The sequence below is a fragment of the Engystomops pustulosus genome, chromosome 7 (genome assembly GCF_040894005.1).
Source record: "Engystomops pustulosus chromosome 7, aEngPut4.maternal, whole genome shotgun sequence".
NCBI classification, from domain to species: Eukaryota; Metazoa; Chordata; class Amphibia; order Anura; family Leptodactylidae; genus Engystomops; species Engystomops pustulosus.
In genome coordinates this window covers 152,631,685-152,654,121 of record NC_092417.1, presented here as the reverse complement: position 1 = coordinate 152,654,121, position 22,437 = coordinate 152,631,685, and the positions used below count along the sequence as shown (strand labels likewise).

The 22,437-nt window shown below is 44.1% G+C and overlaps 1 protein-coding gene across 1 annotated transcript in view; it reads left to right on the top strand.

The window, feature by feature from the left end:
- The first annotated feature begins 8,013 nt into the window (after positions 1-8,013).
- Positions 8,014-22,437, top strand: part of LOC140071072 (solute carrier family 22 member 6-A-like) — a 37,919-nt gene continuing 23,495 nt past the window's right edge. Inside the window, exons 1-3 of the mRNA XM_072118331.1 lie at positions 8,014-8,183; positions 13,156-13,951; positions 22,261-22,364. Of these exons, the coding sequence (XP_071974432.1) occupies positions 13,574-13,951; positions 22,261-22,364 (482 nt within the window). The 5' untranslated portion in view covers positions 8,014-8,183; positions 13,156-13,573. The remainder of the gene's footprint in view (positions 8,184-13,155; positions 13,952-22,260; positions 22,365-22,437) is intronic.

Sequence of the window (22,437 nt, the reverse complement as noted above, 5' to 3'; positions counted from 1 at the left end):
ATATCTGAACTCTAATTTCAAATCTGAAAAACTCTGAAGAACTATGGGAAATCTCATAATGCATGTGGATTAAGTCAATGCTCCACGCCGCAGGAAATCATCAGTGTGAACCCGGCTGTACGGTCTATTCCTTCTTCATATCATATCTACAGTATGTAGACCTCATTGCCCATTTTATCTGACTGGAGTCTAATTTTTTCCGCTTCACTCTGTAAGGAATTTTAATAAGTTTTCACGCTGCTTCACACCTGCTGGTAAATCCACCTGAGTGCACGTAACCCAGAAGTAAATGTGGCCACAGCTTACGCATATGTTTTAAATAGAGATGTAATCATTGGTTACTGTATATACTTGCAATGCTATTATTATGTATCAACTTTGGTAAAACTATGTTTTTTTTAAATTTTACAGCATTTTTGTGTTCCTTTAAATAACTTGTTACTTATTTTTATGCAAAAGGGTTTCATTCCATTGCAGCCTTGTTATCAGGTGCCGTGCGCTGATCCATGGTGCACGGTGCCGGGCTGTATCACTATCTACAGCAGCGCATGTGCATAAGTAACCAGCAGCAGAGTAATTTGCATCACGTTGTAAATTGGAGGGAAATTTATTGTAGTTCTGCCTGGCTGCAGTTAGACACAATTTCATTTTAATTTCAATCCTAATTTAGCCATGTAATGACTTTGTATTTCTATTATTATTCTTCAGGCATGCTCGCTTACTGTGTAGCAGATTGGTAACATTTCATACCCATCACATCGCAGAGACCTTTGTCAAGGGTATTTATGTAGAAATAAAAGCCAAGAGGTCAATCGCGTGTCCTGTATACCGCAGGAAGCACGCAGTCCTTATCCATAATATCCTATTGTTCTGTGTACACATATTTTTCATGTAGGTATATGTCTCTATGGTAACAGACTACAAACATATCCATCGAGTCTGCTGTCTGGTCTTTAACATCAAGACAGACTACGATGCTTCTCTTAATGAGCCGTGACCGGAAATTAAAGTATTTTTGAAGTTTCTTTCATTTTAATTTTAGGGGCTTTGGGATAATCCAAAAAGTCTCACGTTTTCGAGAAGGTAAACCCTCCCTCCTGTTAAGTTACATAATTAGCTTTGCTAGATCATGACGATGTGAGATGTACAATATACCACTGTCTAAGGCTACATTCACACGACCATGTGCCCGCCGTACCGAAGCGTGGTGGGCACATGCCGGCACTCGGGGGAGGAGGAGTGGGTGACATGTCCTATCTTTTCCCTGGGCACAGAACAGCGCTGTGCGCCCATTGTGGGCCCATACGTCGGCCGTATATACATCCCTCAACGGCTGTGTGAATGCAGCCTAAAAGTAGAAAAGCCAGTGATCCATTCCCGCCAATGTGCCACCTGCCATACCCGTCCTGTTGCGGTCACTGCTGCTTTGGTGCTCCTCATCATCCATTAATGACTCCATGCATTACCCTGCTCCTGGGTCCTGGGGCACAGGCGTTCATCAGTTCCTAATGTTTATAGGGTCTGTGTGCTCACATCTATACTGTCCTCTGCCAATTACTGCACACTTCCACCTCTATGAGGTGTGTAAGCATTAAGATTCTTCTGATCCTAGAAAACGGCAAGATAACAGACACCAGCTCCATCCTATGATCTTATTTCTGTATTCTGCTCCTTTGACAAATCTGGCTTGACCTGACTCTCATCCATATCTTCTGCCCCAAACTTGTACCTTGTAGACTTTGTTTGCTGCCTACGCCAACTGACGGCTTGTTATTTGGATTCTGACGAATCGCTTCCTGCTCTAGCACTTGGACTGTCTTTGACTGCAGTTTCATGACCACTGGTGCTTTGCAATAACTTCCCCTTACCCACCTGGGCCAGCTGTTCTTGTGTGGTGTTGAGTGGAATAATAGCATAAAAGCACTTTTTATGGTTATAGACAGGGTTGGCTCCAGGGTTCAGTAGGCCCCTGCGCGACAGAGCCATTGTGGCCCCTTTGCAGTGACTTCTCGTGGTGGCATTCAAAACTCAGAAGCAGTCTCCTGTTACCTAAAATATTCCCTAGTTTATCATCCCAAACAGCCCCTTCATGGTTATTGTATATAAAGCCCCCTCACAACCAATGAATTTAATAGATACAGCCCCCTTCACCCCCATGGATTCCTTATACACAGCCTTATACTAGCCCCCCGCAGCAGCTCTGAGCCCCGGCACTTGCCCAAGTGTGCCCAGTGCTTGCACCATCCCTGTTTATAGATAATTCCTGACTTTCAGAATTCCTTGACTTGGGATAATATCCAAACCAGTAATAGTCTTCTAAAAGGAGTTGGAAAACCGCTGGAGACTATATAGGTCAGATCTGGTCTACCTGTCGGTGATCACTTCTGGAGCCTCTAAGTAAATGCGGTGCACGAGCAGGGGGCAAATTAAGACTTACATTCATCAACACCCCTGAATATGTACACAATTAAAATACAGCCTTGATTTATTTTAATACTAACTTCCACAATTTAACAGGTTTTACACTGAAAACTGCCTTATCATGATTAGTTGCTGGTTCGGACACAAGAATCACACTCTCCTGGTAGTGAATGAGTTGTTGACACTCATTTTACTTGCGTATGTGTTAAACTTTAATAACTTTTTTGTCATCTCAAGCTTGACCTCACAGGGGTTGATATGCACCGTGCACAAAAAGCATATACTGTATACACAATTAATAAAATATTAAAAAGGTCACTCGTGTTCATAACCTAGATCAGAAAGCCAAAGCCCTTAGCCTAGTATTTACCAGAGAGAACTCTTCATCTATCTAAAAAGGAACACATCTGACCCCGTTAAAGATGCATTGTCATGATTAAAGTCGCATCTCGACCTGGAAACTCAAAAAATGTCAGCATGTGATATCGTTATAGAAACACATTTCAGCTTCAGCCTTAATGCAAATGATTATGAAATTATAAAGATTTTTTTTTACTATTAGAGTTAAACACATTTCACCAAAAATTCTTTTAAACAAATCTAATAAAATATTGAATTTATTCGGAATCCAATTGGTCTGAACCAGGAGGTCATGGATGCCCTTTACAACCTCCTATAGCTCTGTAAGTGCAGCACGGTGGCTCAGTGGTTAGCATTACAGCCTTGCAGCACTGGGGACCTTGGTCAACATTTGCAAAGAGTTTGAATGTTCTCTCCATGATTGCATGGGTTTCATCCAGGTCCTCCGGTTTCCTTCCACATTCCAGAACAAACTGGTAGGTTGTGAGCCACATTGGGGACATTGACCGATTTGGCAAGCTCTGTGCAGCACTGCGTAATCTGTGTGCGCTATATAAATAAAGGAATTATTATTATTACAGTATGGCCTGGTATCTTGCCCTGGTTGTAGCAAAATTGTTGTGAAGATCGTAAGGCTCTGAAAAAGAATCTGCCCACCTGAAGTGACTGAGGGAACCAGGTCCTCCTTGCGCTGGAAAACTAGAGAAACAGTTGCCAGGTGGAGCCCTTCCTGGAAATTTGGGAGTGAGTTGACTCCGCAGTGGGGGGGAGGGTCAACTACATTTTGAGAGTGAGATGGGCGAAGCACCAGGCCTAGCTGGAAGGGGCACCGGATGGTTGGATAGAGCTTCCACAACCTCCTGGTCTTGTAACAGAGCCTCAAACTTGCCAGGTCCATGTTTAGAGAAATAGGGTTATTTTAGGCCTCATTGGTGAGACTGGGATGTTGCAAATGCCTAAATTGACCTCCCGGACCAGTCCTTTCCTGAATATCTGGGTTTTTACCCTATTTTTCTATTTGTGACCAACCTCTCTAAAGATTAAACTTTTTCTCTAGCCACCACCATTCCGGAGAAATCAGTACATTTCAGCCTCAAATTTGCTAACTAGGTTCTCTATTGTAGGTAGGCGTTACAGGGCTTTCTCCAGCCAAAGACCACCCATCTGACTAAAGAGTGACAAATTATCATATTGGGTGTAGAAACTAATGATTGCACATAGAATGGTGGGAGTAACAGAAATAAAATTTCATCTGTCCTGGAATCAGTGGATAGGTGGCACTTGTTGAAGGACACAAAGAGGTGCGGTTGGTGGAGGTAGGGAAAAGTCTATTGTAATAGTCAAACACCAACCCAAGAGATTGTGAGTCCTATTAGGAACAGTGATGCAGTACTGAATCTATACCATGGCTAATAATTACCTGGTCCATTCATCAAGAGTTACCTTATCACACATATGATCTGTACTCCTCCCTCTCCTCTTTGTTTCCAGGAGAAATGTAAACTTATTAGTATTTATCTCTTAGTAGATACCATTAGGCAACTTATGTCAGTTTGTATCTCCCCTGAACACAAAAGATTTGGGCATGTAAAATTCAATTACCCAAACCCTATCATCCCTAACATCTGCCATGGGACACCCCCCCATTTGATGGTCACAAGTTCACACTGTGATGAATAGGTTCAGATCATACACAGGATCACATGCTCCTGAGTCTTGCATCTCTTAGGGTTTCTGGTCGGCGGACCCCAGCACATTTACACTGGGTATGTATAATGGGATTATGGTCATTCATAGGAAAGCTCTTCACAGTTTGAGTGATGGTTCAGGACTACTGTGCTATTCTGTAATATGTTTTTTAATCTTTAGCCTTTTTTGTGTGTTTCTAGCAATTATTGTGCAAGTTGGTTTACCTGGAGACTGTGCTGAGATAAAGACTAGTCAAAGTTGTGAAGTTTTTGATTAAATTGGACACATCCGAAGATGTTACTTTAGTTTATACATTATTCCTTTTTTTGGGCAATTTTTTTTACAAAAATTATTAGCTCTAAAGGCTATCCAATGTTTCAAAATATTTACACAGCTAAGACCAAAGTGTTGCAATTTTTTATCACCATCAGTGCTCATTTCAATTTTTCATTCTTTGCTTCTTTTGCATAGTTTAGGCTTATAGTAGTGTAGACCCGCCCTTAAGCTATGGTATTTTTACTATAATCTTTCCATATTTCCCAGGCACTGACAGCCGTAAGTTGTGAATCAATGCTTTGATGTAAACAACTGTTTCTAGAACCTGCTCTATACTGATCAAAGAAGAAGTCCATAATGTGTCTATAGATGGATGCTTCGAGTTCAGCAAATATTACATCCATCCCTGGCCTCCACTGAGCATATGCTCTGGGAGGTCCTCAGTGTTGTAACTTTCCATCAATAGGGAAACACCCTAAACTCCTCTTCACAGTTTGGGGAGGAAATGGAGGACCTATCCCACTGTGCATTCAGTGAGATGAGTCCTAGCCTTACATTGTGAATGTATCCTGAATTTGCATAGTTTAAAAATCTTAATTTGTGACACATTTATTAGAAAAAGGTTCTTTCTGCCCAAAAATGTATCTAGAAATTTCTAGGGAGGCATCTAGAAGTCTCACAGTGCAAAACCTAACTATGGTAATGGTAGGATCGCCTCTCCTAGCATAGACATAGAGGATACCCCCGTGTATGATGGTTTTAGGACCACCTCTCCTCTAGGTGTAGATGATGAAATCTGTTTATGGTGATGATAGAGGATAGAGGTGTAGAGGATGCCCCCTGTCTATGGTGATGGTAGAACCTCCTACCATCTAAGTGTAGAGGATGCCCCCTGTATATGGTGATGATAGAACTTCCTCTCCTCTAGGCTTAGAGGATGCCCCCTGTCTATAGTGATGGTAGAACCACCTCTCCTCTAGGTGTAGAGGATGTCCCCTGTCTATGGTGATGGTAGAACCGCCTCTCCACTAGGTGTAGAGGATGCCCCCTGTCTATGGTGATGGTAGAACCTCCTCTCCTCTAGGTGTAGAGGATGCCCCCTGTCTATGCTGATGGTAGAAGCGTCTCTCCTCTAGGTGTAGAGGATGCCCCCTGTCTATGGCGATGGTAGAAACGCCTCTCCTCTAGGTGTAGAGGATGCCCCCTGTCTATGGTGATGGTAGAACCTCCTCTCCTCTAGGTGTAGAGGATGCCCCCTGTCTATGGTGATGGTAGAACCACCTATCATCCTAAGTGTAGAGGATGCCCCCTGTCTATGGTGATGGTAGAACTTCCTCTCCTCTAGGTGTAGAGGATGCCTCCTGTCTATGGTGATGGTAGAGCCGCCTCTCCTCTAGGTGTAGAGGATCCCCCCTGTCTATGGTGATGGTGGAACCTCCTCTCCTCTAGGTGTAGAGGATGCCCCCTGTATATGGTGATGGTAGAACCATCTCTCCTCTAGGCATAGAGGATGTTCCCTGTCTATGGTGATGGTAGAACTGCCTCTCCTCTTGGTGTAGAGGATGCTCCCTGTCTATGGTGATGGTAGAACCACCTCTCCTCTAGGTGTAGAGGATGCCCCCCTGTCTATAGTGATGGTATAATCTCCTCTCCTCTAGGTGTATAGGATGCCTCCTGTCTATGGTGATGGTAGAGCCTCCTCTCCTTTTGGTGTAAAGAATGCCCCCTGTCTATGGTGATGGTAGAACCTCCTCTCCTCTAGGTGTAGAGAATGCCCCCTGTCTATGGTGATGGTAGAACCTCCTCTCCTCTAGGTGTAGAGGATGCTCCCTGTCTATGGTGATGGTAGATCTGCCTCTCCTCTAGGTGTAGAGGATGCCCCCTGTCTATGGTGATGATAGAACCTCCTCACCTCTAGATGTAGAAGATGCCCCCTGTCTATGGTGATGGTAGAACCACCTCTCCTCTAGGTGTAGAGGATGCCCCCTGTCTATGGTGATGGTAGAACCTCCTCTCCTCTAGGTGTAGAGGATGCCCCCTGTCTATGGTGATGGTAGAACTACCTCTCTCCTCTAGGTGTAGAGGATGCCCCCTGTCTATAATGATGGTAGAACCGCCTCTCCTCTAGGTTTAGAGGATGCCCCCTGTCTATGGTGATGGTAGAACCTCCTCTCCTCTAGGTGTAGAGGATGCCCCCTGTCTATGGTGATGGTAGAACCGCCTCTCCTCTTGGTGTAGAGGATGCCCCCTGTCTATGGTGATGGTGGAACCTCCTCTCCTCTAGGTGTAGAGGACGCCCCCTGTCTATGGTGATGGTAGAATCGCCTCTCCTCTAGGTGTAGAGGATGCCCTCTGTCTATGGTGATGGTAGAACCTCCTCTCCTCTTGGTGTAGAGGATGCCCCCTGTCTATGGTGATGGTAGAACCTCCTCTCCTCTTGGTGTAGAGGATGCCCCCTGTCTATAGTGATGGTAGAACCGCCTCTCCTCTAGGTTTAGAGGATGCCCTCTGTCTATGGTGATGGTAAAACCGCCTCTCCTCTTGGTGTAGAGGATGCCCCCTGTCTATGGTGATGGTAGAACCTCCTCTCCTCTAGGTGTAGAGGATGCCCTCTGTCTATGGTGATGGTAGAACCTCCTCTCCTCTTTGTGTAGAGGATGCCCCCTGTCTATAGTGATGGTAGAACCGCCTCTCCTCTAGGTTTAGAGGATGCCCCCTGTCTATAGTGATGGTAGAACCTCCTCTCCTCTAGGTGTAGAGGATGTCCCCTGTCTATGGTGATGGTGATACGTCTCTCCTCTAGGTGTAGAGGATGTCCCCTGTCTATGGTGATGGCAGAACAACCTCTCATCTAGGTGTAGAGGATGCTATGGCAATAACCAAAGATCGCAATATATAAAATCATCTTTGAAAAGATCCTTGTACTGTCCATTCACATATATATAAATAAAAATCTAAATATATTATACTATTATCTGTCTTTAGAGGTTAAATGCAATGAGTAATTGTGAATCTGATCATGCATTAGGAATACATAGGTAACATGGTATGTATAGTACAGCAGTCTTATCCTATACAGTGCGGTTCTATAACAGGCGGCTGCGGTAACCCTCTGTACCCCATGCCCTTTGCTCTGTGTACAGTACATTCCCCACATTTCCAGCTTCCTCTCATTAATCCCCCACTGATCACAGTGATACGTTAACTCTGCTGGACTCTGACTCTATATAATCCGGGACCTTGAGACACAAATACCTGTGTTGGCTGTGACTTGCAGAAGTCTAGCAAAGGCTCCACGGAATGGAATAGGCTGGAGAATAATTGCCTCCGAGTTCTTCACTTCATCCTCATTCAATATATCCCTAAGTAACTCCTAGGAATCTTATCCATTGGGCGGACCGGATGATTTTCTTTGGACGTCTGATTGATCTCTTCAAGTAAGATTTTCGATTGTCATTTACCCTTCCAGTAAAGTCATATTCTGTCCTTCTAGGTCCATCAGGAGCTTTTAACTATACATGGCAGATGATATTTTTCAGTATTTATGAATTCTGGTCCAATTGTTATTGTAGTTAGATGAGCTCTGAGTATAGCTTGTCCTTCCTATGAATAGTTTACGTGTCATATGCAGTTATTTCAGGTTAAGCTCCGCCATTAACTAACATTGTCTATATAAAATGCAAATGTAAAATCTAATATCTATCTATTTCTGCTTTCACTATTCTTTTAGCCTGTTTTTACAATTTCATCCATGTAGTAACGAATTTGCTGTTGATGTTGTGTTCTTGCCTTGCATTGTCCACATGAGCAGAGCTATATTTATAGATCAAAACACTCTGGTACCAAACCTAAAATTTCCTTGCACCACCAGGTTTATAGACTGATAACTTGTGCCCCCCATACACACATATTTTATTATATACTAGGACCCCCTATGATCCAACCTCTTTAAATTAATACTGTCTGTACCCCTATTCCTATAAACTATAATCCAGGGGCACAGCTAAAGGTTCACCATGGGGGCAGGGGGCAAAAGCCACCCAAGAGGGCCCCCTGGTATACCAATATTACTCCCACACTGTGACCATATAGAGGTAGATATTGGTTCCACTCAGCGCTCATCAACCTGGCATCTTTCATTGAGGATAGAAGGAGTAGTACTGTGGTTTGCCCATATATACAAGACAGTGATAATAGTACCGTGTTGTGTCCATATCTACAGGATAGTAGTAGTACTGTGATTTGCCCATATACACAGGAGAAAAATAATAGTACTGTGCTGTGTTCATATTTACAGGATTGGAGTAGCAGTACTGTGCTGTGCCCATATAGACAGGACAGAAGTAATAGTACAGTGCTGTGCCCATATTTGCAGGATAGGTTTAGTAGTACTGTGCTGTGCCCATATACACTGGATAGAAGTAATAGTACAGTGCAGTGTATGTATCTACAGGATTGGAGGAGAAGTACTGTGATATGCCCATATCTACAGAATATAAGCTAGTAGTATTGTGCTGTGCCCATATCTACAGGATAGGAGGAATCAGGGTCAGCTCCAGGTTTCAGTAGGCCCCTGGGCGATAGAGCCTCAGTAGGCCCCTTTGCAGCGAACTCTTATGGCGGCATTAAAAATTCAGAAACTGAAACAGTCTCCTGTCCCCTAAAATATTCCTTAGTTTATTATATCAAACAGCCCCCTCATGGTTATTTTAAATAAAGCCCCCTTCACTCACATGGATTCTTTAAGTACATCGTTATGTGGGCCCCCAAGCAGCTCTGGGCCCCGGTACGTCCCCTGGTATGCCCTGTGCTGGCGTCGGCCCTGGGAGGAATAGTACTATCATGTGCCCATATCTACAGAATAAGAGGGAGTAGTACAGTGCTGTGCCCATATATACAGGACAGAAACAATAGTACTGTGCTGTGCCCATATATACAGGACGGAAGCAGTAGTACTGTGCTGTGCCCATATATACAGGACGGAAGCAGTAGTACAGTGCTGTGCCCATATATACAGGACAGAAACAATAGTACTGTGCTGTGCCCATATATACAGGATGGAAGCAGTAGTACAGTGCTGTGCCCATATATACAGGACGGAAGCAGTAGTACAGTGCTGTGCCCATATATACAGGACAGAAACAATAGTAATGTGCTGTGCCCATAAATATAGGACGGAAGCAGTAGTACAGTGCTGTGCCCATATATACAGGACAGAAACAATAGTACTGTGCTCTGCCCATATATACAGGACGGAAGCAGTAGTACTGTGCTGTGCCCATATATACAGGACGGAAGCAGTAGTACAGTGCTGTGCCCATATATACAGGACAGAAACAATAGTACTGTGCTGTGCCCATATATACAGGACGGAAGCAGTAGTACAGTGCTGTGCCCATATATACAGGACGGAAGCAGTAGTACAGTGCTGTGCCCATATATACAGGACATAAACAATAGTACTGTGCTGTGCCCATAAATATAGGACGGAAGCAGTAGTACAGTGCTGTGCCCATATATACAGGACAGAAACAATAGTACTGTGCTGTGCCCATATATACAGGACGGAAGCAGTAGTACAGTGCTGTGCCCATATATACAGGACGGAAGCAGTAGTACAGTGCTGTGCCCATATATACAGGACAGAAACAATAGTACTGTGCTGTGCCCATAAATATAGGACGGAAGCAGTAGTACAGTGCTGTGCCCATATATACAGGACGGAAGCAGTAGTACAGTGCTGTGCCCATATATACAGGCCAGAAACAATAGTACTGTGCTGTGCCCATATATACAGGACGGAAGCAGTAATACAGTGCTGTGCCCATATATACAGGACGGAAGCAGTAGTACAGTGCTGTGCCCATATATACAGGCCAGAAACAATAGTACTGTGCTGTGCCCATATATACAGGACGGAAGCAGTAGTACAGTGCTGTGCCCATATATACAGGACGGAAGCAGTAGTACAGTGCTGTGCCCATATATACAGGACGGAAGCAGTAGTACAGTGCTGTGCCCATATATACAGGACAGAAACAATAGTACTGTGTTGTGCCCATATATACAGGACGGAAGCAGTAGTACTGTGGAGGAAAAAAAATGGCTCCCGTCACTGTGATAAAACTTATATTCTTTTTTTGCACTTACTAAAAAATCTTTATGACCGCAACAAATCTCCTGACGCGTTTTGAGCATCAAATGCTCTTAGTCTTAGCATAACAAAGTCAATGAATTTAAATACTATGGAACATCCAATCAGCCTAATCGAAAATTGTACGCTGCAGCCTTAACTTACAATGTGCCAAGCTGCCGACCTGAGGAGTCCATTCACATAATGTAAATATTATAGTTAAAATGTGCATATATGTATACCACTGGAAAAACAGCGGACCTGTTGTAGCGCAGTCCATGTATACAGTGGTTCTCCTTTAGGTCCATCACAGTAATGATGTAGTGTTGAGCTAGTTTATTTATGTGATGGTTCTCTTTCTGGTCCACTACTCATCCTTGAACCTCTTCTTTTTTGCAGACATTGGGTGTCTGCTGTTAGTTTTTTGATGTTTTATTAATTATGGAATTAATCTTGTTATGGAACCATTGTGTATTTTACACATGATATAGATACAGGCATATTCTACCTATGATATTCGTGGCTGGCATCTTAGGTCGGCAGCTTGGCACATTGTGAATTAAGGCTGCCAAGTGAGATTTTGGATTACGCTTATTGGATTATTGGATACATATATATAGTTAAATTAATACTGTGACTTTGTTATGCTAAAACTAAGAGCTGTTGATGCTCAAAATGCGTCAGATGATCTCTTTAGTGTGGTCATAAGGATATTTTTGTATGTGCGAAAACATAATAGAAGTTATATCACAGTGCCAAAAGTCATTTTCTTGCTTGGAATACAATGGACCCCCGAAATCCTGGAAAGTCACTGCTCCCTACGCTGTAACCCCCTGTGCCCCCAGTTCAAGAACATTTTATCACTTGTGCTCATACACATGTATATTCAATCCCCTATGTCCACAGACTTATATTATTTGACACCCCATCCTGCAGACTCTTAAATTGTTTCCTCAATAGTATGAACTCCATATATATAGGAACTGTTTCCAACCACTACTGAAAAAAAACGTTTGTGGTACATGGTTGCCTTGAAATTATCACATCCGTGGATTTTCGCCAACCATTGTGACATTGTGGTCGCTTTTTTTTAGTTCCAGCACCGCTCCAACCTAAGATACACACTGGGGCAGATTTACTTACCCGGTCCATTCGCGATCCAGCGGCGCGTTCTGTGTGGAGGATTCGGGTCTTCCGGCGATTCACTAAGGTAGTTCCCGCAATGTCCACTAGGTGTCGCTGCTGCGCTGAAGTTTGTCGGAGTGCACTGGAGTTCACCAAGCCGGGCCGGGTGCAGGTAAGCGTGTGTCAAGCGACACTTTTTTTTTTTAAAAATGTGGCGGTTTTTCAGAATCCATCGGGTTTTCGTACAGCCACGCCCCCCCCCCCCCGATTTCCATTGCGCTGCGCTTCCGATGCGCCACAATCCGATCACATGCGCCAAAACCCCGGGGCAATACAGGGAAAAAAAACGAAAAATTTGGGTAACCCGCCGGAAAAACGCGATTCGGACCCTTAGTAAATGACCCCCATAATCTTGGTAAAGTGGCCTGTCAGAATTAAAATACCTGGTGACTTTCTCTAAAATCTTTCAAGGGCAGTTCCCCTGCTACTAAGACCCCATTTTCATTTTCTTACTCTTTACACACTGGGGCTCATTTACTAAGGGTCTGCAGAGCGCATTTTCGATTAGCAACGCATTTAACAGGGGTTTTGGCGTACGTGATTGGATTTTGGCGCATCAGCGCCGGCTTTCACGCGATACAAATCGGGGGCAGGCCGTTGGATGATCCGACTGATTCGGACAATGCGCATGATTTAGCATCGTAAACATTGTTGCACCTACAAGCACCGGGAAGAAGGTGAACTCCGGCGGAACTCATGCATACCTATCCATATAATACAGTAATATCCCTCTTTAAAAACACCCTGAAGATTGATTGGATTCCACCTATGTTCACTCGTTCTTCCACTTTCAGAAGGGGGGTGGGGGCGGACTACTGTATGAGCAAGATATAGCAACATGTCGGGAATCCGCCTGATGTATCCTTACTACAAAGGGCATAAACGACATGTGAATTCAGCCTTACGTGTCGCCCATAGAAAACAATTGTTCGATGTTGCAGGTTCCCTTCAAGAAATATCTGTTTAATTCTGTGTACATTTTATGGTATTTATTGTAAAAAAAAAGTTTTATCTTATCTTAATTCCTTTAAGAAGGACGATAAGAGCGGAATCACTCTGTTTGACATTAACCAAATTGTTTGCTTTTGTAGGAACCAACAAGAACTTAATCTGGAGTTATCTATAAATTGAAGTAAGAGTAAAATTGTGATATTTCCACTGGAACATCATCAAAACCTGAAGGAAACACAAGGATTATTAATGAACCAGCAGTAATTATCAGAGGTTTTCAATACTGAAAGACTAAAGAACATAATTCCGGGCAAGAACAGCGGATTGTATTCTAATCCTGTTTAGGAATGCCTTTGGAAATGCTGGCATGAACTGTTCACAAACCCCAGAAGAGAACACAGAAATTTCTTGTGGAATTGTTCTATTTCATGTTGTGGAAAAGTTATTATTGAATTTCAATCTCCAAAGTTAAACAAACTTATTCTACTATAAGAACACAATCTGCTTCCATATTTGGCTGCTGAACATTTATAGAAAGGTCAACGTAAGTGATCCATCATGGGGTTCGCTGATCTATTGGAGAGAACCGGAGGAATGGGACGGTTCCAGGTCACGCAGGTCATCTTACTATGTATCCCTATATTACTGATGGCCAGTCATAACCTCCTACAGAATTTCACCGCTGCGATCCCCAACCACTGGTGCAAGATAAATTATACCGAGACGCTCAATAGTAGCAAGGAAGGCTGGGAGAGCTTAGCCATCCCATTGGATGAAAGAGGGAGGCCGGAGAAATGTCTGGAATTTGTGGAAATACAATGGAGCCCAATAGGTTCCAATATGACATCCCATAATAGGACTGATGCACAGACGAGATACTGTACAATGGGTTGGGAATATGATAGGGAAGAGTTCAGCTCAACCATCATCACTGAGGTAAGTCGTGTCTAATAGGATGGCAGAGAATGATGTAGCCTATCCTCATATAAGACTGGTCATAGAGCTGAGATAAATATTGGACCTGCCCTTATACATGGACGAGGAATTAAACCTGATGGACATCACCATGAGCTTGTCACCCCTTAAAAGTAAACAAATCAGCATGTCACAACTCATTACTTCATCCTCCAACATCTCACAACTGCTGTAAGATGGTTGAATAGGCCCAATGCAATCAGGAGGAAATGGGCACTTTCTAGATCCACTGTGACTCTGGTTATCTTCATATATTTGTTATCCATGGCCTCCTTCCTTCTAAAATCAACATTTATGCTAATGAAAATTATTAGGGGCGTCCATCTGTGCTGCAGCTTTACAGGCTTTTACACTGTGCAGGAGCAGTACCACTAGGTGCTGAAACTCCCTGCTGCTGTGAGGTTACATCAGGCAGAGGTAGGGGGAGGGAAGGTGAAAGGTGCTCCTGTACAGTATAACAGCCTGTGAAGTCGGAGAACAGAGGTTGTTTATTATTGTTCATTATTACCACATATTTACCATCTGTTATCTTATCTATATCGGAGGTAAATAAATGGAAATCCTGATGGTAGTGTGAAATAAGCCCAAGATGAAAAATCAGGGCAAAATAGAATATGTATGCCTCAACTTCTATACATTGGGGAGATGTGTTAGTAGCAACAAACTCTTCTTTCATAATGTAACTGTACATTAGTGTTGCCTCAAGCCATAAAATTACCAAATTCCTGTGTAGCTTTTTGCTTACAGGGGTTAAAAAGTTGTGAACGCTACTTACAGAATTTCCTAATGGGGGACCTGTTCTGGCAATCAATAGGGCATGGAGGACACAGGATAGTAGGAAACTTCTTTCCCATCTCCATAGTTTCCAGGATCTTATCTTATCTCACTCATTCTGAAGGAGTTCTATATGAATGACTTTGTACCTAAAGGTTGTAAATGTGTAACACGCTTGAGGTTCTCAAATGTGTTTTGCTCTCCTGTCCTGTCTCATGTGGCTCACTTTAGCAGATCTACCTAGCCTACAATAAAGTAGATACAACTGTGAACTATAGATGATCTGAGTAAACTGGGAGAAAGGAATCAGGTTTGTGGATTCAACCTGCTGAAATCATTGGTGTGCAGTATAGATGTCTATATGTATATATACTGTGTATATCTATATATATATATATATATATATATATATATATATATATATATATATATATATATATATATATATATATATAACAAGAGGAGTCCAAGGCAGCACAACCGGGTGGCCTTGGTGCAAAAATCTGGATGTCCGTGGCAAGGACCGAGTGGTATATACGAGGAAGGCAGCAGCACTCCAGTAGGTAGATTTTAAATCAGGGTGATCTTTATTTCAGATGCGACGTTTCGGTGTATTCAGATGCTTGAAAAAGGTGGATACACTGAAACGTTGCATCTGAAATAAAGATCACCCTGATTTAAAATCTACCTACTGGAGTGCTGCTGCCTTCCATATATATATATATATATATATATATATATATATATATATATTGTGGGAACTAGCTTGGTAGAAGCGGTAAAATTAGTCCAGAATCGCAGTCAGAGACAGTGACACAAGAGCTTTGGCTATACACAGGGCTTTGCCTTGCTTTAATAGCAGAACACAAATACAAAGTAAAACATAAAGCCTTAACTTCAGGCTAAAAGAAACACCTGTTCGGCTGAACTCTAACTAACACAGAGTCTTCCCTGACTACTCAGGGGCGTACTACCGGCCACCTGAACAAAAACGAAACGTGGGTTTTACCTCCCGCGACACACACAGTCCATATTAGGCTTGCAGACCTCAGTGCAGGAGAATAGAGTCAGGTCCTGCCTCCCCACATGCTTCCTCTGTGAAGCACAGAGTGCAATCCTTTTTAAAGCTCTAGTTGGAGCTGAGCTCCAACACCTGGGTTTCCTGAAGCAACCAGGAAAATCAGTGCTGGACAGGAAGGGAATGACCAGCCCCACTACCAGCCTGCCAGTCATTCCAAAAATCCAGGCCCGAAAACAGGATTTACCAGACCTTTAGCAAGCTATATCTTGCTAAGGACATCAAGTCTCCCTGGCTCTTCTACATCTCACTCAGCTTTTCCCTGGGTGAGATGTACACCCCCTGTACCCTAGAAGACAGATGAGAGAAATCTAGGGGAAATATAGCGATTTCCGTCCACCTTACCAGCCACTATCTCACATACCCTCCCCCTTTGTTCGAACCTGTCGGGGCGGACACACTTAGCCATCAAGCAATGTGTTCTGGACAGGGCATCTGCATTTCCCTGCAGTTTGCCTGTCCTGTGCTCAACTGAAAACTTAAAGTTTTGTAAAGTGAGAAACCATCTTGTGACCCTTGCATTCCTCTCTTTAGCCTGGCTCATCCACGTAAGAGGGGAATGATCTGTCACCAACCTGAAGCGTCGACCCAATAAGTAATACCGCAGGGATTCCAAGGCCCATTTGATTGCCAAACACTCACGTTCAACAATGCTATAACTTCTCTCTGCCGGTGTAAGCTTCCTGCTTAGATACGTTACCGGGTGCTCTTCTCCCCTAACCTCCTGTGAAAGAACTGCACCCAACCCTACATCCGAGGCGTCCGTTTGCACGACAAACATTTTTTTAAAGTCAGGAGTTATTAAGACTGGCTGTTTACAAAGGGCAGATTTTAATTCCTGAAATGAACTTTCAGCCTCTGGGTTCCACTTGACCATGACCGAATTACTCCCCTTGGTAAGGTCGGTTAAGGGTGCTGCAATACTTGCAAAGTTTAGTATGAATCTGCGGTAATAACCCAGAATTCCCAGAAAAACTCTTACCTGTTTTTTGTTTAAGGGTCGGGGCCAGTTTTGGATAGCCTCTACTTTATTTACTTGGGGCTTTATCACACCTCTACCGATGACATAGCCCAAGTAACGTGCCTCCTCAAGACCCAGAGCACACTTTTTAGGGTTTGCCGTTAACCCTGCAGCCCTAAGAGAATCCAGTATCGCCTGGACTTTTGCCAAGTGACTTTCCCAGTCCTCACTAAAAATGATAATATCGTCAAGATAAGCCGAGGCATATCTACGATGTGGCTTAAGGACAACGTCCATTAACCTTTGAAAAGTTGCTGGGGCCCCATGCAACCCAAAAGGCAAACAAACATACTGGAAAAGGCCCTCTGGGGTGACAAATGCAGTTTTCTCCTTTGCCCTGTCAGTAAGCGGCACCTGCCAGTACCCTTTGGTTAGGTCCAGGGTGGAAAAATATCTAGCATGACCAAGTCTCTCAATTAGTTCGTCCACCCTTGGCATTGGATAGGCATCAAACTTTGATACCTCATTTAATTTTCTGAAGTCATTACAGAAACGCAGCGTACCGTCTGGTTTAGGAATCAGGACAATGGGGCTTGACCACTCACTATTTGATTCCTCAACAACCCCTAGGTCCAACATCTTTTTGACTTCTTCCGAAATGGCCTGTCTATGAGCTTCAGGTACCCTGTACGGTTTTTGGTGAACTCGTACCTGTGGTTCGGTGACAATGTCATGTTTTATCAGCGAGGTACGGCCTAGCGTCTCTGAGAACACATCAGCGTTTCGCAAGATGAACTCTCTAGTTTCCTGCGTCTGAGCCTTGGACAGGGACTCGGATATACGAACCTCGGGTATGCTGTTACCAGGAGAGTTTAGCTCTACTGCAAGGGCCTGCGGTGTAACTTCACAAGGCCAACTTACAGCTGACAAATTTCCTCTGTCCTTCCAGGGTTTTAGTAGATTTACATGGTACAACTGTTCTGGCTTCCTCTTCCCTGGCTGATATACTTTGTAGTTCACCTCTCCTACTTTCTCCAAAACTTCATACGGCCCTTGCCACTTAGCCAGGAACTTACTCTCTATGGTTGGTACCAAAACTAAAACGCGATCACCAGGGTTAAAAGTTCTGATCTTAGCCGACCTGTTATATACCCGCCTTTGGGCCTCTTGAGCCTGCTCTAGGTGAGCTTTAACTATAGGCATTATTGCACCGATCCTGTCTTGCATAAGACTAATGTGTTCTATTACACTTCTGTAGGGTGTATGTTCCTGTTCCCAGGTTTCCTTGGCAATGTCAAGGAGGCCGCGGGGGTGCCTACCATACACCAGCTCAAATGGGGAAAACCCAGTGGAGGATTGCGGTACTTCACGAACTGCAAACATTAGATAGGGTAACAGGCAATCCCAATCCTTACCGTCCTTACAGACCACCCTTTTTAACATGCCCTTCAGGGTCTTGTTGAATCTCTCAACCAGGCCATCCGTCTGCGGATGATATACAGATGTACGCAAGTGTTTAATTTTCAAGAGCCTACACAACTCTTTAGTCACCTTAGACATGAAGGGGGTTCCCTGGTCTGTAAGGATCTCTTTAGGGATACCAGTACGGGAGAACATGTGAAATAGTTCCTTGGCTATTAGCTTAGAGGAAGTATTTCTTAGTGGCACAGCCTCGGGATAGCGGGTGGCATAGTTTACAACAACAAGGATATACTGATGTCCTCTAGCTGATTTTACCAGGGGACCAACCAGATCCATTGCCACTCTCTCAAATGGTACCTCTATAATGGGTAAGGGTACCAAAGGACTCCTGAAATGCGACACCGGAGTGGTTAGTTGACACTCTGGACAGGTCTCACAATACCTTTGTACTTCAACAACAACCCCTGGCCAGAAGAAGCGCTGCAAAATACGTTCACGGGTTTTTTCACATCCCAAATGTCCGCCTAGCACGTGCTTGTGAGCCAGATCCAGCACTACCCTGCGGAACGGTTGGGGTACTACCAGCTGTTCAACAATTTCCCCCCGTACATTGTCTACCCGATATAGCAGTTCCCGATCAATCGCGATGTGGGGAAATACCTTCTCAGCCCCTGGGTATTGTGGTACACCATTTATTACCTTCACATTTTCCCTGGCTTTTAACAACGTGGGATCTCTTAGTTGAGCGGTCCCAAAATTATCCCGGGACACCTCCAACTCAGGCATATCAGGAGCTTCCTCCTGTTCCTCCATTTCACCAGCTAGTACCGCTAGGGGAAAATTCTCAGTTTCATTATTGGTCACCCCTACCGCTGGAACCTCACTGTCAGGGTCAAAGGGTTCAGGGCTAACCACGGAACTTACATTGTCCACTGATACATTTTTACGTCGCCACAAGTCCCAGAAAAGGGGAAAGTCTCTTCCCAATATCACACTGTGCATTAGTGACTTGACCACAGCCACACTGTGGGAAGCTGCACCACAGGGAGTTTCAAACATGACCACGGCGGTAGGGTAATATCTGGTCTCTCCATGAATGCAAAGTACCCCAACAGTTTGTCCGCTGCACAATCCAGGGTCTATCAGAGAGCCATGTACCAGGGTCACTAAGCTCCCAGAGTCCAACAGTGCATTCACAGAGCAGCCTCCTGTTTTCACAGCACACATTTGAGGCTCTGCCTCAGTCTCTGCAGAATAAACAGGTCTTGCGAACAGAGACACGGGTCCTGCGGTGTTGCAGTCCATGGGCTCGATCGTGAGGGGACAAGTAGCAATCACATGTCCGGGTTCTCGGCAACGCCAACAACGTACGCTGCCCCCGTCACCACTTTGAGACCCTTGTCTGGTTCTTAAGGTCTCACTAGACCTACCTGACCCAGCTGCTTGGTCCCCCTCTGAGCCACCTCCCCTGTAGACATTTCTCACCCCTTTAACAGTAGGTACAGTCTTACCAGTTAACCTGGATAACTTGCTGTCCCTGGGGTTGGCACGTCCGGGAGATGTTTGGAGTAGCTCCTCTGTTGCACTGTATCTTTCCACGAGGCTCACGAGTTCATCAGCCGTCGTAGGTCCTCCTTGTCCGACCCAACGCTGGATCCTAGAAGGAAGGGATCTGATGAATTTGTCCAGGACCACCTTCTCTATTATCTGGCCTGGTGTGGCTTCCTCCGGCTGCAGCCACTTCTTTACAAGGTGTATGAGATCATGCATCTGTGACCGTGGTGGCAGTGTCTCAGAGAAAGTCCAACTGTGCACACGTCCTGCACGCACATGCATGTTCACTCCAAGTCGTGCAAGGATCTCACCTTTAAGTTTTATGTAGTTCTTAGCGTCCTGCTCACTCAAGTCATAGTAAGCTTTTTGTGGCTCACCTGTCAGCAAAGGTGCTACCACATCTGCCCACTGGTCGGCTGGCAGCTTTTCACGCTCTGCCACTCTCTCAAAGACCATAAGGTACGCTTCCACGTCATCTGTGGCGGTCATCTTTTTTAGAGAGGCATGTACTGTGGCCCTTAGAGAAGTAGACACTCCTTGGGTCCCATGCACACCAGAGCTTGTTCTGTTGGACGACAGTGTCTCACCAAGCAAGGCCATTTTCTCCACCAGGAGGCGATTCATCTCGTCTTGCTTGGCCTGAGCTTGTTGCTGCCTCTCCTCGGCCTGGGCAAAAGCCCGCTGTTGCTGCATAATCATTTGCTGCTGCTGTAGGATGGCTTGTCCGAACTGCTTAACAAAATCCTCCATCATACCGGACCCTCTCGCAGCTTTAATCCCGGGAAAGGAAGAGAGAAAAAAAAAAAAATACATGTATGTCTCTTTAAGACTGCGTTACTGTGCCCGCATCCTCCACCATATGTGGGAACTAGCTTGGTAGAAGCGGTAAAATTAGTCCAGAATCGCAGTCAGAGACAGTGACACAAGAGCTTTGGCTATACACAGGGCTTTGCCTTGCTTTAATAGCAGAACACAAATACAAAGTAAAACATAAAGCCTTAACTTCAGGCTAAAATAAACACCTGTTCGGCTGAACTCTAACTAACACAGAGTCTTCCCTGACTACTCAGGGGCGTACTACCGGCCACCTGAACAAAAACGAAACGTGGGTTTTACCTCCCGCGACACACACAGTCCGTATTAGGTTTGCAGACCTCAGTGCAGGAGAATAGAGTCAGGTCCTGCCTCCCCACATGCTTCCTCTGTGAAGCACAGAGTGCAATCCTTTTTAAAGCTCTAGTTGGAGCTGAGCTCCAACACCTGGGTTTCCTGAAGCAACCAGGAAAATCAGTGCTGGACAGGAAGGGAATGACCAGCCCCACTACCAGCCTGCCAGTCATTCCAAAAATCCAGGCCCGAAAACAGGATTTACCAGACCTTTAGCAAGCTATATCTTGCTAAGGACATCAAGTCTCCCTGGATCTTCTACATCTCACTCAGCTTTTCCCTGGGTGAGATGTACACCCCCTGTACCCTAGAAGACAGATGAGAGAAATCTAGGGGAAATATAGCGATTTCCGTCCACCTTACCAGCCACTATCTCACAATATATATATATATATATATATATATATATATATATATATGCGTGTGTATCCTTAAAGACCTTCTGCTTCACTATTACCATATGCTCCTCTCACAACCATCCCCAGGACTTCTCCATGCATCCTCCGTACTCAGGATTTCTCTACCAAAACATATAAGACTGTCCCCACCTTCCAAAATGTATTTGACTGTCCCCACCTTCCAAAATGTATTTGACTGTCCACCACCTTGCAAACCCCCTTTATAGGATTGTCAACAATACCCAATAACCCCACAGCTATGCTCCCTCGCTCATTGTGAGCCCTCACAGGTAGAGTCCTCCTTCCACATGTTCCAGTTCATTGTAGTTTTGTGGGTTTTTTGTACTTCCGCTTGTGCTCGTCTTTATATAATGTATGTGAACCCCTATGTACAGCTCCACTTAGTGGTAATGGTAATTAATACATAAAATAGGATATAGGGGTCTGAGAAGATATATTTTAGAAATGTATGGGCAGCCTAATATTTGGATGGATTTAGGACACAAATTTCTCTTGTGTGTCGTTGAATTGTTATAGATTGGGGTACAAAGTGGAAGTTTATAGCACAATTTCCCTCATCATTTCTGGCATGCATAAATAACTATATAGTAGAATATATAGTTTCCCTTCCATTGTGAGACATTTTAAATTGGATGACTCGTTGGCTGTGAATAGTCTCTATAGAAGAGATTGGACGGCTTTACTTGGTCCCAGGCTTTCCCTCCATTATTAAGAAAAAAAAATTGGGGGTGGGGTTTCTACGAATCCCACCCCATTTGAGATAAAAATTTTGATCTGTTAGCTGATTGGTATCTCAATCACTGAATTGACTTGACTCATATTTGAACAATTATAGAGAATATCTATCTATATTTTTGATTACTTGAATTACTATGAGGTTGATTTCTATTTGTAGTGGGATCTAGTATGTGGAGACAAGACGAAAAGACAGCTGGCTCAATCACTGTACATGGCCGGTGTCCTGGTAGGAGCCATCATCCTTGGAGGACTATCAGATAAGTGAGTAGCTCCGCCCTGTAGTTCATTGACTTCATTACCATTTTATTTTCTTTATTGTATTGTCCTATTTCAT